The 17408-nt window shown below is 38.1% G+C and overlaps 1 protein-coding gene across 2 annotated transcripts in view; it reads left to right on the top strand.

Annotated features, from left to right (window-relative positions):
* The window catches only part of Ube2w (ubiquitin conjugating enzyme E2 W), a 79254-nt gene that overhangs the window by 47804 nt on the left and 14042 nt on the right, over positions 1-17408 (top strand). For both annotated transcript variants that reach the window (XM_023722381.1, XM_004637554.2), the window contains exons 4-5: positions 8760-8915; positions 13977-14052. In XM_023722381.1, the coding sequence (XP_023578149.1) occupies positions 8760-8915; positions 13977-14052 (232 nt within the window). The remainder of the gene's footprint in view (positions 1-8759; positions 8916-13976; positions 14053-17408) is intronic.

Genomic DNA, 17408 nt, shown 5'->3' with positions numbered 1-17408 from the left:
CACCCTTAATAGAAAAGAGAGGGCCGGAGAGTTGGCTCAGTATAAGCGCTTCCCTGGCAAGTACAAGGACCTGAGTTCAATCTCTGGTTCCACCAAAAAAAAAAAGAAAAAAAAAAAAAAGAGAGAGAGAGAGGTTTGTAGCTGTATGTCATATAGACAAAAACAAATACTGACATCCAGTAAATATCTGTTAAACAGTGATACCAGCATTAACAAGAGAAAATAATTCAACAGTAGTAGCATAGAGTCTGCTAAATATCTAGAGATAAATAAAGCTTAGTAGGCATACTAGTAAAGTTAGAGAAGGGAAGAGGAAAATGAAAGAAGTAAAAATCGAAAAGTAAAAGAGGAAGAGAGGAAAGTGAAATAAGGGAGCCTATTAAGGAGTAAAAAAAAAATAAACAGAATTAGATGAAGAGTAACAAAAGAGTAAACAAGGAAAAGAAAAAATCCCAACACATCAATGAGGATAAAGAGAATGAGTCCAAACAGAATTTCCCATGATTTGATAACTAGTTTATTTCCAGGGTCTGCCTGAATCTACCACATATGAGGGAATGACAGTGAGTCACAACTACAACCTAGTTTGTTTCCTCACTCATGTTTTGGTATATGAATGCTAAATCTTGCTCTGCCTTTTTTTGTGGGATGTAGTTGGTGAGGCTCTACGCGCTGTAGGTGCTCTCAGCTTCTTTCTTTGCCCCAAGTCATGGCTTTCTATAGCTAGCCTGTGGACCGCCCCCTTCCAGAACCCCATGTTGATATATCACAGGCTATAGCAGCTGTCTAAGATGAGGTGTATCTCTTGGCAGATAGGAAGAGCAAACAGACCACCAAGCTAGCTCTGTATTGGATATAGGCAATAGGGCAAAGAGTGAAGCAGCCCACTGGACTTACTGTTCTCCATTTCAGAGCCAAATCCTCTGAATGCCACTTACCATGGGCCTGGGTTCTCAGCACAGGACCCCCATCTGCTCCCCAGCCTGAGTTTAAACTTCTCAGGAGGTCTGTGTCTAGCCAGTGCCCTGTCTATGAATGTTTCTTGTGGCCATCTCCCACTTAGTCACTGGGGTAGGATAACTCTGAAAGTCCTGAAGTGTGGTTGTTTTGTTGCTCAGTCTTAAACAATTAACATCTATTCGACATGGCTTCTGATTATACCTTCTCAAATGGCACTGCACTATATTTCTTCTCCAACTCTAGCCTGCCATGTGGAAAGAATCACTTTTTGAGTAATTCCCCATGCTATTTTTGTGGTTGACACATCTGGACTTTTCTTGGGCCTAGTGCTATCTACTCAGTCCGTTGTTTATCCCTGGAGCTCCCAACCCTTTCTGGGCTTATTTGTGTTAGCAGAGGACAGTCCTTCCAAGAGCCCAAGTTAATTTTTTAGACTGTTATGCATTGTGTTCTGTTTTAGCAACTTCTCTGCAGTTTCTAGTTTTCTTGTCAACTTCCTCTCATTTCTAGATACCTACTTTTTTAAAAATCTTCATTCAAGTTTTTTTCCAGGTGTCTGGATTCCAAGTCTTAGAGAAGGATGTGTTTTGTTGCTAGTTGTTATTCTGCCATTTTGGGGGTGGTTTATTTTATTTTAATGTATTTGGTACAGAGTCTCACTACTGTTTTCCGCCTCCCCAGTTCTGGGATTACAGGCATGTGCCATCATGGGTCTTGCCTGCATGGCGTGCCTGTGGTGCGGCCAGTGCAGCATTTGGTATCAGTATTGGTTCTGGTTATTGAACCCCAGTCACTGTGCTTGCCTAAGCAGGCACTTAGTCCACTGAGCCATCTCACCGGCCCCCCTGGGCCGGTGAGATGGCTCAGTGGTCTAAAGCACCTACTTAGAACAAGCTTAGCAAAGCACAGGGACCGCGGTTCAATCCCCCAGCACCACATGCCAGCCAGCCCCGCCCCCTGGTGGGCTGAGCTGGCCACATGCACTCGTGCACACACACATAAATAAATAAAATTTAAAAATCCATTCATCACTGGCCCAGGGCATGTTTTTTTTCTTTTTTTTCTTTTTTTTTGTACCAGGGATTGAACTCAAGACCTTGCACTTGCCAATACTCTGGCATTTTTAATCCTCTGTAATAAATTTTTAAAATTTAAAGATTTACTGTATTTTTTGATTGTTCCTTGTATCTCATCTTACTGTTTGGCTTTGTCTTTTGCCTTAAGAGAAGTAACATCACCAAATGTTTTTCAGTTAATACAGGAACAGAAATGATGCTGTTTTTTACTAATGTACATTTATTTACCAGGTGTCTCAGTTACTGTTTACTCATTGCTGGGGACAAAATACCTGACATCCAAAATTAAGGAAGGAAAAGTTTATTTAGCTCACAGTTTGTGAATGTTTAGTCTGTACTTAGCTGGCTCCCAGGTAGAGGGGCTCATGGCAGAGAACAGCAGCTCATGGCAGCAGAAAACAGCGAAGAGCAAAAGGAAAGGCAGCAGCTGTGGCTTTTTGCCAGTCTCTCCTCCTTCTAAACAAGCTACTGTGGGTCTGGGGGCATAGAACTAACATAGTGTCCTTGCCCTCCTCTTGCACAGGATGAGGATATTTACAAACTTAGAATCCTGGCTCTCTGCTGAGTCACTCAGTTAAACTTCTAAACTTCTCAAGTTGACACAGTGTTATCAACCAGTATACCAGCCATATAGAAAATATCTTTCTGTATATGTATGGTAGGTAAAATTTGGGTAATTCAACATATATTGAGCATATATTTTGTTTCAAATATTGTTCTCTGAACTTGACAAGTGAAGATAATATAGAAATTGAAGGGGCTGGGGAGATGGCTCAGTAGAATAAGCCCTTGCCTCGCAAGCACAAGGACCTGAGTTCAATCCCCAGTTCCACCAAAAAAAAAAAAAAAAAAGAAAAAAAGAAAAAAGAAATTGAAAAAGCATTGGACCTGCCTTCGTGTAGCTTACATCTTTTAGTATTTGAATAGATAGATATTTAATTATTCATTGTATATGCATTGAGTACATATTACTTGACAGACACTTTGCTATGTGCTGTTGAGGCTGTGGTGACACAAACTGCATCAGTAACCAGGTACAGTGGCATGTGTGTGTGTAATCTCTCTCTTGGGAGGTTCAGGTTGAAGTGGGAGGGTTACTTTAGCTTAGGAGTTCTGCACAGATCTAGGCAAATTAGCAAGACCCTGCCTCCAAACAGAAATGACTGCAGCAACAAACAGTTTTTGCTTTATGTGAAGCTGGTATTGTAGGGAGAGAGTGATAATAAGTAAAATAGTGGGAAAAAAATGTATGGGAGTGTGATAGGGTGTTCAGGCATGGGATAGACTGGTTGGGAAAGGCTTTGCTCAGAAGGTAACATTAAAGGAAGATTCAGAAAGTCATGTGAAAGTTGAGAGAATAGGTGAAGACAAAATGCAAAGATTCTGAATCTCTACCATGAAGTTATTTACTGGAATAGTAAATAAGCAAGAGGGGAAGCAGCTAGAGAAATAATATGGGCTAATGGGCCCTCACAGATTGTGGCAAGACATTTATAGCCCAATGTAAGAATTTAGAATTACTTTGAGTAAAATGGGAGAGATTTTGCAAGGTGTTGAGTAGAAGAGTGACATGATCATATTTGAAGAGTAGGCTGTTGGCAGAGACTGTTGAACACACAGGGGCACAAGTAGACCAGATAGACTGTTGTAGTAATCCAGCTGAGATATGATGGTGACTTGTTTTATTAGAATCGTAGCACCAGAAGTTATGGAAGGTCATAGTTTGGACCTTTAAAAGGTTGAAGCAATAGGATTTGCTGATTGATTGATATATATCAATGAAAACCCTATGAGGTACAATGAATTGAATGCTTGCTTGCTTGCTTGCTTTATTTATTTATTGGATGCAGGGTCTCACTACTTAGCTCAGACTCATAGTGATCCTCCTCTCTCACTCAGACTCCTGAGAGCTGGGATTACAGGTGTGCACCACCTTGTCCAGTTTCAGGGCTCTCGCTGTGTGCCTGGGGTTCTGGGGCCAGCACATGGCAGGTGGTACTAGGGATTGAGCTCAAGTCATTGTGCCTGCCAGGCAGGCACTTAGACTGTCAAGCTATCTCCACTGTCCTGAACGCTTTAGAGTAAAAGAGAAAGCGGTGACTGATTTAGAGTGGACTAAGGAGAACAATTTGAAGTGGACTTCGAAAGAGAATTTATGTGAAAAGAAATGGGCTAAGCATGTAAGGACATTTGTGAGCATGTGCTGTTGTAGTTTTATGTGTATAGATACAAGTGGAAGGGTATTTGGGGCTAATCAAGGAGGGTTCTTCAATTTGAATAAATTGGATATTTATCTTAGGCCTCAGTTAGCTTGGCAGATGTCCGTGAAAAATGTAAAGTATTCAAGCTTAATTTTTTTTTTTTTTTTTTTGCGGAACCGGGGATTGAACTCAGATCCTTGCGTTTGCCAGTCAATCGCTTATCCTACTGAGCCATCTCCCCAGCCCCTCAAGCTTAATATTTTATTTTATTTTATTTTTTGGTAGAACCAGGGATTGAACTCAGGCCCTTGCGCTTGCCAGGCAAGTGCTTGCTTATTCCACTGAGCCATCTCCCTGGCCCCTCAAGCTTAATATTTTAACTCTGCTTCTTTTCCTCTCTGCCTCTTGATACTAGTTATTTCTTTCCTTCAAATATCCACTACTTACACCTTATTTCTCTGAAAGCATTCTATTTGAAAGAAATATATATGAAATAAGCCCATGTTATCTTGAGAATATCTCAGTATACTTGTTAAACTTCAAAGTTAATTTTTGTTGGGAAAAATGTGGTTATTTTCAAAATAGAGGGGAAATTTTTAAGAGGGAAGGAAATACTGTGTTAGATGCCGAAGCCATATTGATGCAAAAGTTCAAAGCTGAAAATATACTTGCCTTGGTATAAAGCATTTAGAAACACTGGGACAAAAGTTTTAATAATTACTTTTCATTTATCCTCATTTCATCCACCTATTTATGGCCTGTTTACCTGTACCAATTATTTCCTCTTGCTTGAATTTCTTCATTGCAGGGATCATGAGTCTGTTTTTATGTTATTTTACTCTGATTTTTGTTATTTTTCTTTTCCTTGCTCCTTCATGTAATGGTGGTTAAGCATCCCAGTTGGACAGGTTTTCTTGAATAATAATTTTCATTGTTGAAGATTGTCTAGCATTTAAGATACTTCATAAGGAGGAAGTGAAAATTAGCCCCTTTCAGGGCTTTTTGCATAAAGCAGGGGGGAGATAAAGGAAAATTAAAAAAAAAAAAAGTATAAGAAAGAATGGTTACCATCCAGGAGAATCTAAGTTTAGTTCTACCGTGTCCAAGAATTTTTTTCTCTGCAATACAGGCAGAGTTGAATGGTAATTATGGAAACTCAGAGAAAACTGTTGATACATGTTGGAGAACTAAAAGGAGAAATCTGCATTGAAAACTAATAAAATCTCAATCCCTAGTTATCTTTATCAAATATTTACCATTCTAGCCTATTATACATAGTGAACTGATGTAGTTTTTACAGTATTTTATTTTTTAAAAGTTTTGAGTTTTACATTTATTAAAGATAGGAAAAGAAACATGCTCTGCAGAGTGAGCTTGGGCCAACTAAAAGTAAGAAAAGAGGGCTGGGGATATAACTCAGTGGCACAGTGCCTGCCTGGCAAGTGTGAGGTCTTCAGTTTGATTACTGGTACCAAAGGAACAGTAGGCAAAGAAGTTCACTCTACAGGTTGAGAGCAGAGCACAGTGGTGCAGATCTTTTGTGTCTCTTACATCTCAGGCTGACGTTAGTTCCAGATCATCTTATCAAAAACCTCCCTGCGGGCTGAGGAGATAGTCTACGCACATGCCTGGCAAGTGCAAGGACCTGAGTTCGATACCTGGTACTGCATGCTGTGCTGGAACTTGAGGCATGTCGTGCTGGCCACCAAATCAGGCATGGTAGTGCACGCCTGTAATCCTAGCTCTGAGGAGCCTGAGACAGGAGGATCACTATGAGTCTGACCTACATAGCAAGACCCTGTTATTCATTCAGATAAATGGAGAAAAAAGAAAACTTTCTTGTGTTCTCACGTACTTCCTGATTGATTCCAGGTATTGGGTACATGTATCCTGGATCTTCTTGATTAACAGGTCACAGCCACTTGCCCAGCTGGCCAGCCACATGCTAATCTCCTGCTCTATTTCCCCCTGAGATACATAAATCTTTATGGAGTGTTGAGGGTGTGGAGGATTCCATCTTCATAAGGCTACCTCCTGTGAAAGGGGTTGTAGGCTCTACCTACTGAGAATTATGTGTTCTCCAATTACCTTGGATATTTGTGTCTCACTGATGGGGTTGGAAAAAAATTTGTCAGAATAAAAACGAAGTTAGTACTCTTGAGCTATCTATTTGATGGAAGAAATCTTGGTGAATTTGTCAGGAGAGTAACTTTACTATTAGAAGGAGCAGGTCAGATTTCCATTGTTCCTGTGGTAGACAAAGCACAGCAAAGAGCAGTGTTTGATAAATTACTAAGAGCCAGAGCCCTAGCAAGATAAAAATCAAGTTATATCATGAACAGATAAAAATTCTCTATGATAAAAGTGATCATTATATCTAAGTGAAATTTGATTAAAAAAAATTGTCCACATTAAGGATCTAATTAAGGAGTCTCAAAGATGCCTATCTAAGCTGTGGTGATTTATGGATCATTAGTGACTACCCAGAGCAGTACTAGAGTCTTGCTTTTTGTATTTTTTTTTTTTTTTTCGGAACCGGGGATTGAACTCAGGCCCTTGAGCTTGCCAGGGAAGTGCTTATTCTACTGAGCCATATCCCCAGCCCTAGAGTCTTGCTTTTTGAAGAGGAACCACAGGTCTTCCAGGGGTTCACAGGAATATTTTTATTCTTTTGGGTGGTCTTTTTATCAGACAGTTGAGTTGGAGCTGGCTTTATAATTGCCAGTCCTCCCCCAAGGTTGTTACAGCTTTTCACTGCATTGCTGAAGGAAGGACCAGTTTGAATGGTTCTTCAGGAACAGGAAATATGGCTAGGGTTTTGAGGGGTTGTGAGGCTGCCCTTTATGCCTATCAGTCTTGATTTCCAAAGGAGATTTTAAACGTGATGTTTTGTGTTTTTGCTGTTTTAGGGATTAAACTCAGGACCCTGTGCTTGCCAGGCAGGAGCTTATTCTACTGAGCTATCTCCCTGGCCCTTAAATTTTTATTTTATTTTATTTTATTTTATTTTATTTTATTTTATTTTATTTTATGGCTGTTACAGTGAATGACAGTGACATGCCTGGAAAGACAGACTGTCTCTGATTTTACTCATGAATTTCTTCATAGTGAGGGAGTAGGACACCATGGGACTATTAAAAAACTCATAGTTAAACAGTGGACCTTTGTATTGGTATGTCAAAACAGCTATATAGAAATTCCCACTAAGGCTCCTCTCAACCCCGAATATGGTTGTAGATCTATCTGAGGGTTTTCCTGAGAAGGAAATTAAAACAGAATATTGCTTACCTATGATGTGCAAGGTCAGCTGTGTTTTTTCACAGGAGAGAGAGATGTCTGTGGACAGGAGCATTGCAGAGTGCCCAAGGCCACACTGATTTAGTCTTATATCGGAGTAGAAGGTGAGGGTTTGGTTGACATACCCCTTCTCTAGGAGCATGGACAGTGAATCCTCCAGCCATGAAGCAGGCACATAGACCACCTGACACATGCAGCAGGGCCAAGGTAGTGACTTGGTATAGTCGCATGCCCAGTGTCCAGTCTTCTTGCAGGTTTGATTGGCCCTGGATTTTCCCTTGGCCTACTTGGGTGTGTTTATAGTATTGCCAGTTGCAAGAACCATAGTTTTCCTCTGTCTCTCAGCCCTTCTCCTTTTATCTTAGTCTGGATCCCAATTGTTGAACACAGGAAAGGCCATGTCCAGCAACTGGGTCATAGGAGTCTGGGTGTTTATCTGTAGACCTATTGGGATCTTTGGGAAATACTGGGTCCCCAGCTTCTGGTGGAATCAGGTGGGAGAGACCTATGTGGTCCTGAGACATAAGTAGGTGTCTGAGAACAGGATCATCAACAGCATCAATTTCCTTTTTCCTAAGAGGTCTCTTTAAGAAATACAACTGTTACTTTATTTATTGAATTATTAGGGCAAAGGAAGGAAATAAGAGATATGTTACCTTTCAAAGCAGTGGTGAGACAAGATGGAGAATGGAAAAATAGTGTTAGAAAAATTGAGTAAAAGGAAGGAGAAAAACAGATTAGCAAGTAATTTGTACACATAGGGAGATGGAATATATAATATTCATTTTATTTTGCACATTGCACCTTAGGTGCTAGAATTGTAGGAGGTGATGGGGCATTCCTACCACCTTTTTTCATATTGTCTCATAATGGCATGCTGTTTAGAATTTAGTTGATTTTTATCTACAGAGTCATGGATGGAAATTGAATAATGATTCATATAAATGTAGTCTGTATTTCATTAGCAAAAAAAGTACATAGCAATTTAAAAATTTTAAGGCAATTTATGAAAAACAAAATATAAAATCTAGAGTTTTTCCCCCTTACATCATACAGTGAAACTGGTACTAGTAAATTAATGAAAAGAAGCAAACAGTTTTTTATCTGTTTCTAGCATTAATTTTGGTTGATCATTTATTTAATCAATACTTGTTATATGTGGAAAATACTTAGGTTTTGGTAGTAGAGAATATTTGAGTGTTAATGGAATTTTATTCTTCCTTAGGTCATGTTTACTGGTGAAAATATTCCCGTTCATCCTCATGTTTATAGCAATGGTCATATCTGTTTATCCATTCTAACAGAAGACTGGTCCCCAGCGCTCTCAGTCCAGTCAGTTTGTCTTAGCATTATTAGCATGCTTTCCAGCTGCAAAGAAAAGGTAGGAATTTTCAGAATTATTTCAGATAATATCTCTTCTTTCAGTTTAGGTAGATTAATAATTTTCATGTATGCTTATTTTTGTTTGAAGGAAGAATTTGTGTTTTACCTTTTAAAAGTATAGGGAATGCCATGATTAAGAATAAATTGGAGGGGCCGGGGAGATGGCTCAGTAGGGCCTGAGTTCAATCCCTGGTTCTGAAAAAAAAAAAAACAAAAAAAAAAAAACATTGGAATGCTAAGTAAAATAAATCACTTGTGAAACAGATGAATAACTCATGATTTCTCTTATATGAGAAACCCAAAATGTGAATAAAGAATTTTAAAAAAGGAGAGATGGTAGGAAAAAAGGAAGTTGACTGAAGATTGGAAGGGAATCTGGGGAAGGAGGAAAGGGGAATAAAAAATAAATACACGCAACAGGTCTTCAAAGCAAATAATTATGTGTTACAAACGTATACCAATAAAAATAAATTGGAACATTATTTTTATTTTTCATTTCAAGTAGAATATTTAAATGTTCAACATACTATAAGTCAGACTTAACTGGTTTATAAAATTCATAAATAATCTGAATTTTATTTCCATCAGCATGTACTGGGTAAAGATAGATAAAAAGTTTTTCTAGATTTTGTTGTTGAAGGTCTGGAAACATATAATATAGCTCCCCTCTCTCTCTTTCCTCCTTTTGCCGACTTGTATCCTTTCAGCTTTTTTGAAGATGCCTCAGAAATAAGAATTGTTGTAACTGAATGATTATGTGCAACAAGGAAGATCACTTGCCAGTGGAATTTTCTTAGCTTTTCCTCTTGTTTTACTTTTTTAAATCCACAGTACTATGTCTGGTAAAAGTGGAAGAAAGAAGACCAGAACAAAGAACTGCATGAATTGAAGTTAGGATACCCTTTAAAAATACCTGAATTCTCCATCTTTCTGGTTCTCTAATTCCTGGTGGAGGATTAGTGTGGAACAATATTATTTCTATATTTTAAAGCCTTCTTTTTCCCTGAGATGTTTAGGGAGCTGTGCATGGTTTGTGTATTTAGCAGTTTTTTTCCTCTATTCTCCAAATCAAACTGATTACTGTTTATTTACTTACAGTAAATAAATGGTACTGGGTGGGTGGATGAGATAGCCCAGTGGACTAAGCACCTGCCTAGGCAAGCACAGGGACTGGAGGTGGATCCCTGGCACCACATGCTGTGCCAGCCCCCACCCCCTGGCGCACTGAGCTGGCGACCGAGTCTGGATGTGGTGGTGCATGCTTATAATCCCAGCACTGGAAAGGCCAAAAACAGGAGGATCGGTTCAAGTCCAGGCTACATAGTGAGACCCTTCACAAAAATAAATAAATAAATAAACAAACAAATAAATAAATAAATAAAAAGTTGGTACTGGGGGTTGAACTCACGAGCACTCTACCACTATGCAACATTCTTGGCCTGTCCTATTTTTGGAGACAGGATTTCACTGAGTTGCTAATTTGCCTAGGCAGTACTTGACTTTTTGATCCCCACACTTCAGTGTCCCAAAGTGCTGGTCAGACTGCCATTGTGATTAAATTAGTATGTAGAGAACCATTATGACAGTAGTTCATATTTTAGGCAGGTGCTTATTCTACTGAGCTATCTCCCCAGCCCAGTAGTTCATATTTTAAATGATAGTTAAGAATCTGAAGACATTATTTCACTGAATTTCTTGGCATGTCTGGTCCATAAGAGGTTTCTTAGTGTTTGATATAAAATACAAAGAAGAGTTCTTTGGTCAAGTAAGTATAGGAAATAATTGGGTAGATTTTTTTTTTTTTTAAATTGTAGGATTATGAGTCCTTAGTATACAAATTTTGTACATAAAAGAAACAATTAGCAATTAAAATATGACACACCACTAATTAAAAGTCACATATCCCAGGGCCAGCCAAATAGCTCAAGGGATTAAAACACCTGCAAGCAGGCCAGGGGCCAGGGGTTTGATCCTTGGGCTTGCTATGCAGGCCCTGCCCCCAGCGTGCACTGAGATGGCACTGAGATGGGGCATGGTGGCATGCACCCGTAATCCCAGCTCTTGGGAGGCTGTAAACAGGCAGATCACTATGAGTCTGATCTAGTAGTGAGACCCTGAACACCCTGTAGATCCTTCTCTAAAATTAAAAAAAAAAAAAAAAAAATCACATATCCCTATTCAGGAATGTTAAAATGTGTAGAAAACAACACATCTTAGATGAAATAAGTTTCATGCATCTATTTTTTGTTTGTTTGTTTGTTTCTTTTTTTTTTTTTTTGACGGAACCAGAGATTGAATTCAGGCCCTTGCGCTTGCCAGGGAAGCGCTTATTCCACTGAGCCATCTCCCCAGCCCATGCCTCTATTATTAGTACCACCTTTTAACTTTTAATTTCTTCTCTTGAGGGCTTTTCTAAGCTGCATCTTAAGGCTTTGAATTTCTGTTAACCTCTGAAAGTTTTACAAGTGTTACTCATTTACTATGTCATAGTTTGTCATAGTTTTTCTGTGATCCACTATCAGAACACACATTTCAACTTATCTGTGTAAGGGAGAACACGTGGCAGTTGTGAGGTTTCTGTGTACCTGTTATGCTTAATGATTATAGAAAGATGAAATGGTGATTATGAAATATAGTGAAAGTTATTAAGAGATGATTGGTGGTGATATGTGCACATCACTTTTGCACATGCCTTAGAGTCTTAGCTTTTGTTTACATTTAAATGTAGTGATTTAGTATCTCCACCAGAGGACTGTGTTCTCCATACCTCCTGTGTCCTTAGTACCCTTGACCATCCCCCTAACATTCTAGTTGCCATACAAGACTAAAAATCATTCCCTTTTAAATTACTGGCAAATTGTATTTGTTATTGAATAATATAGTTCAGAAAGATGATATTCTGAAAGTCAGGATTTCTGTCTAATACAAAACTTGAGAAAAAGTTTTTAGGTATTTGTTTTTACTGTGCTGAAGTAGTTACACATAAAATTTTATGTTTTTCAGGAATTTTCTCAAATTGTATTAACAGATAAATCTATGTATTTTAGTTGTTTAACATCTTTTCCTTGATTTTTTTTTAAAAAGGAAATTATGATTAACTTTAAAGGTCATTATAAGGCTCATGAAAGTGCTAGTTACGTATATGGAGCTTTAGAAGTGCCCAGTGTGCAGGGTGCTCTCCTTCCTACTGTCTAGGAAAGCTGCTCACCCTTGCTTTCTGGTTGGAGCTTATTTAAATGTCTCTTTTGATAGTCTCATTGAGGAAAGGACTTTTTTTAAAGTAAAAATAATCTTTTTACTTATTTATTTTTTGGTACAGGGTCTCGCTACGCAGCTTGGACTTGTAGTGATCTTCCTGTCTTAGCCTCCCCAATACTGAGATTACAGGCGTGTGCTACCATGCCTGGTTTCGGTGGCCACCTCGACATGCTGGCAGGGCATGTGGTACTGGGGATCCAGCCCTGGTCCTTGTGCTTGCCAGGCAGGTGCTTAGACTAACGAGTCCTTTTCCAGTCTGAGGAAAGGACTTTTGAAACCTTTCATCTTCATTTGCTTAGCTAAACATAATTAATTTAAGTTCAGTATTGCAAAATATTTAAGAATGCGAAAAAATCAAGTTGTTAGATAATTTTGAATGTAGACAAAAAGGCAACTAACAGATGAGATTGTTTATTAACCTTCCTTTAGTGGCTTTACTATAAATTTGACACGCTACTACATCCTTGTAGGAAGACATGTATTTCTTGTGTTTGGTTAAGAAAAGCCTCTTCCAACAGTTGCTTTTAGTGTTGTTGGCATCACTATTCCTGGTGTACTTTCCCTGCAGAACTGCCCTCCGTTTTTATATTGTGTTCATCAGGGCATATAAGTGACAGAAAGCCTGTGGTACGGCAGAAGTGCTTTGTACATATTGTTTAAAAACAAACTAGGGATGGTGGTGCTCATCTTAATCCCGGCATTTGGGAAGCTAAGGCAGGACGATCAGAATTTCAATGCCAGCCTAGGCAAGTTAGCCACTTAGCAAGTTAGAGAGTTAACAACAATGTGACTCACAAAAAAAGAAAAAAGAAAAAAAAGGTTGTACCTCTCAGTGCAAAACCCCTCAGTCTAATCCTCAATACTGAAAAGAAAAAGAAGAAGAACCTGGATCTTTTGGTTGATCCTCAGTGATGCATTAAAGTAGTGTATATGTGGTGTGTGTATTAAAGAGAGTGAAAAATAGTAAAACAGGAATTGTTATTATTTTTTGTAGTACTAGGGATTGAACCCAGGGTATTTGCATTGAGCTACATCTCCAGAAAACCCCCCATCCATTGCCCCCTTTTTTTGAAGGCAGGGTCTCACTAATGCCCTAATTTGCCTAGGTTGGGAATGAATCTGCAGTCCTCACCTCCCAGAGTGCTGAGATTATGGCATGTGATACCGTGTGGCTCTCTTTATTTTTATTTTTTTCTGAAGAAGTGCTAGGGATGGAAGTCAAGGCCTTACTGCATGCTAGACAAGCTTTGTGCCCCTGAGCTACACTCCTAGGCCTTGTCAAGGTTTATAAATGATTCTGGTTCTTCAGGCAACCTTTAGTTAGGTAAACTTTGATGTTTAATTAGTTCACAAATGTAATTAGTAAATTACTTTGAGGGAGATAAGCTATACGAATTTTGGCTGCATCTATCTTGTTTGCTCCCATTTGTTTGATGATGATTCTCCAGTGTTGCGCTTAGAACCCAATCCAGAGCATACCCATCCCAAACACCTGCCTTTATTTTTCTTTTTTTATTTTTTTGGTAGTACTAGGGATCAAACTCAGGACCTTGCACTTGCCAGGCAAGCACTTATTCCACTGAGCTATCTCCCCAGCTCAAACGCTCCCCCACCACCCTTTAAAAAACACTTTTAAGTGTCAAAAGTGTGAATCTCCCAGAATATATTTATGGTTTTTAATTTTTCTGTGTTGGGATTAAATACATTTAATTATGTAGTGATTTTGCTTAAACCTATCCTCCCCCTTAGTTATTCTATTTTAGAACTTATTATTTAAACTGTTGTTGTTGTTTGGTTTCAGAGACGACCACCAGATAATTCTTTCTATGTGCGAACATGTAACAAGAATCCAAAGAAAACAAAATGGTGGTATCATGGTGAGCAGTTTTAATTTGGAGTAACTTTATAGTATTTTGGTTTGAGTGATTGTAAATATGTTTGCTAAGGCTTAGGAAAACAAAGAGAGGATATTTGATGTAATATGATGTATATTCTTTAAAATGTTGCAAGACACTTCATGGATAAGTTAGACTAGATTTTTAATGGGGACAAACAAAGTCATAGACATTGTACAGGTAAATACGGCATTATGTCAGAGATGTGATGGTGCATGCTTGTAACCCTAGCACTCTGGGAGGCTGAGGAAGGAGGGTCTAGAGTTTGAGCCAGACTCGGCAACTTAGCAACTTACCAAGACTGTCTCAAAAAAGAACAAAATGAAAAAGGCTATACACCTTGGGTTCAAGCCCAATTACTAACCACTTTCCCTACAATTATGTTAACTACTTTAACATGTGACCGTACCATTGTATTGTAAAATGGAAATCCTTAGTAGTCTATAACTCAAAATAAACTAGCTATTGATAAACTTTTCAACACCCTTTAATGCTGACTCACATAGTTGGACGTATTTATGAAAAGTCTTTTATCTAAGATACTTTAAGAATTCTCTTTTGAATAAGGAATGGGCAAAGAATCATAAAGTATAACAAATATAGTTAATTCTTTTAAATAACATACAATTCACAGTAGAAATTATTTTTCATAGAAATACAAATTTTATGTTACTAACATTGTCATGGTTTCCCAAATAAAATAGGAAGTTTTTTCTTTTTCTTTTCTTTTTTTTTTTTTTTTCTTAATAGTTCAGAGACAAGGGCCTGCTAGATAGCTCAGTGGACTAAGTGCCTGCTTAGGCAAGTGCAGGGACCGAGGTTCAATCCCACATACCACATGCCACGCTGACCTGAGCAGGCCACTGAGACTGAGCATGGTGGTGCATGCCTGTAATCCCAGTGCTGGGTAGGCTGAAAACGGGAGGATCACTGCGAGTCTGAGCTGTGTAATGAGACCCTGTACCAAATACATAAAAATTAATAGTTCAGAGACATGTAATCCCCAGGTAAGCCAAAGTCCCAGAAGAAAAAATGAAACTTTTCAGACTAAATAAACCTCTTAAAGTAGATACATGAATTAGTTTTCCCAATAAACAGATTAAAAATTTCTTCCATCTTTCCCCCTCAATATAAATTAGTTATTTAAAAGTCACTGACTTCTTATTCACTTGAATCATGACTATCCGAGTCTAGTTTCCAGTTCCAGATATCTATAAAGGTTTTTCACTTATGGGTAGTTCTGTTTATGTCCTTGGCTCCTGATTTGCAGTGGCCATTCACATCTCAATATGTTTTCTGTTGCTTGAACCCTACATGCCCGAGTCATTTCCTTCTGCCACCTCTCCTTTAAAGAGACAAATTTGTTGCAGTCGAGGAAGGATAGTATTTCTTACTCAGTGAGATGGTGGCACACCTGTTGATTCATCCATGTAAGGTGGCTTTGAAGTTTTCTTCACCTTTAGAAAGGTTTTTTGACTTTTTCTTTTGGTATCAGAGATTGAACTCAGGACCTTGTGTTTACCAGGCAGGTGCTTAAGCTGCTAAGCTATCTCCCCAGCCCCTTGACTTCTGTTCATATATATTTTCTTCTCCTTTAAACATTAAAGAATATGAGTTAAGCACTCTAAATAATAGTACATCATAGCACAGTAGTTGAATTTGGATAATCTTAATGAAAAGGTAATCTCAGACACTCTTGGAGAACATACTTGTCAACTTTGTTATAATTTTTCAGATGTAAGCATGTCTTTCCTACCTACCTGTTTTAGTTCCAGATGACCTTTATTCATCATGTTTGCCCTTTAAAATCTAGTTACCAAGAAATATATACTCTTGAAAGTTCTTAGCGCTAATTCTTAAATGATTATAAGAACTTCAACTTCTACATGTAAACTGCAAATGAACCAAAAATGCCAGAGTTGGGTGGGGGTGTAGCTTAGTGGTAGAAGCATGTGCTTAATGTGGATGAGGCCCAGCATCCTCTACACCCCAAGAAAGAAGAAATAAAAAGTCTGATTTAAGATTGGATGAATGTACCAGAACATTTAGCATTTTAGTTTCTAGAGAGCTAGTGGAATTGTATGCCCTGGGTATTCAGGGCACAGTTTCCAGGTGTGGTGCTAACCAACATGGTGGGTTAGTATTGGTCAGATGTAAGCAGAGAGGGAAGAGGGTTTTGGTCTATATAAGGGTAACGTGTGCTGCAAAGGGAATTCCTTATTTTAGCATGGAGAAGCTATTTGTGAAAAATCTGAAATTTATTTCATCTCCTGTTTTTTTGTTTTTGTTTTTTTTTAAGATAACTCAGCTGCTATATCAAGATGGAGCTTTTGAGATTCTTTTGCACTAAATAATTATTAATGTATAAAAAATAAATGGGGGTCGGGGAGATGGCTCAGTAGGATAAGCGCTTGACTGGCAAACGCAAGGATCTGAGTTCAATCCCGGTTCTGCAAAAAAAAAAAAAAAAAGTACTGGTGTTTGGATATTAAAAGTTTAAAAAACATACTGGTATGTTAATACCAGTATTACTTAAGTTGACTGTCAGTGTGTTTTCTAGAATTCCTGGTTTATGTACACTGAAGAATTCTAGTCGTACCTGCACTAGAATGTAAATATCTCATATTATCAGTTAAGGGTGGGATTTATGAGCTTTGAAAAATCAATTGAGTCTAAAGAATGAGGTTAAAAAAATAGAGGAGTCTAAAGGAACACAAATAGGTTTATGAAATAGGTAAGTTCAGCATAGAGGTGGACTAAGAAATTTACCTCTGATTCAGTGATTGAGACTAGGATCCACCTTAAAAATAGATACGCATTTGGTTGAATCCATAAATTAATGAATTGACTGACTCCCAAAGTTCTTTTTTGTCATCTTTTTTGGGGAGTAGAAGGGCCTTCACAATGAGCTATATTCATAGCCCTTTTTTATTTTTTCAGATAAGATCTTGCTAAATTGCTTAGGCTAGATTCAAACTTGTGGAACTCTTGCCTCAGCCTCTCAAGTGTTGGGATTATAGGTGTGTGCCACTACACTTTCCTCCAATGTTCTATATTGTTAAACATATACAATAAGTACTATTTTTTGTTTTGTTTTAATTTCTGTTCATACTTTCTTCATTTTAAAGAGAAAAAAAATAACAGCCTCAAAACAGGCCAGTAGGAGAGCAACAATAATTAATACATTGCATATTGTTATTGCTTAATAGTTATTCAGAGTACAACATATATGTGTGAAATGTTGGAACAATATTAGCAAGAAAACATTTTTTATTGAACTAGGATAAACTAGCTATGTAATTACCTTAACTATCTTGTGTGTATATATATGTATGTGT

The sequence above is a fragment of the Octodon degus genome, unplaced genomic scaffold, assembly GCF_000260255.1.
Source record: "Octodon degus isolate 3935 unplaced genomic scaffold, OctDeg1.0 scaffold00091, whole genome shotgun sequence".
Taxonomy (NCBI): domain Eukaryota; kingdom Metazoa; phylum Chordata; class Mammalia; order Rodentia; family Octodontidae; genus Octodon; species Octodon degus.
The sequence above is the reverse complement of the archived record's forward strand: the minus strand, read 5'-3'. Positions and strand labels throughout refer to the sequence as shown.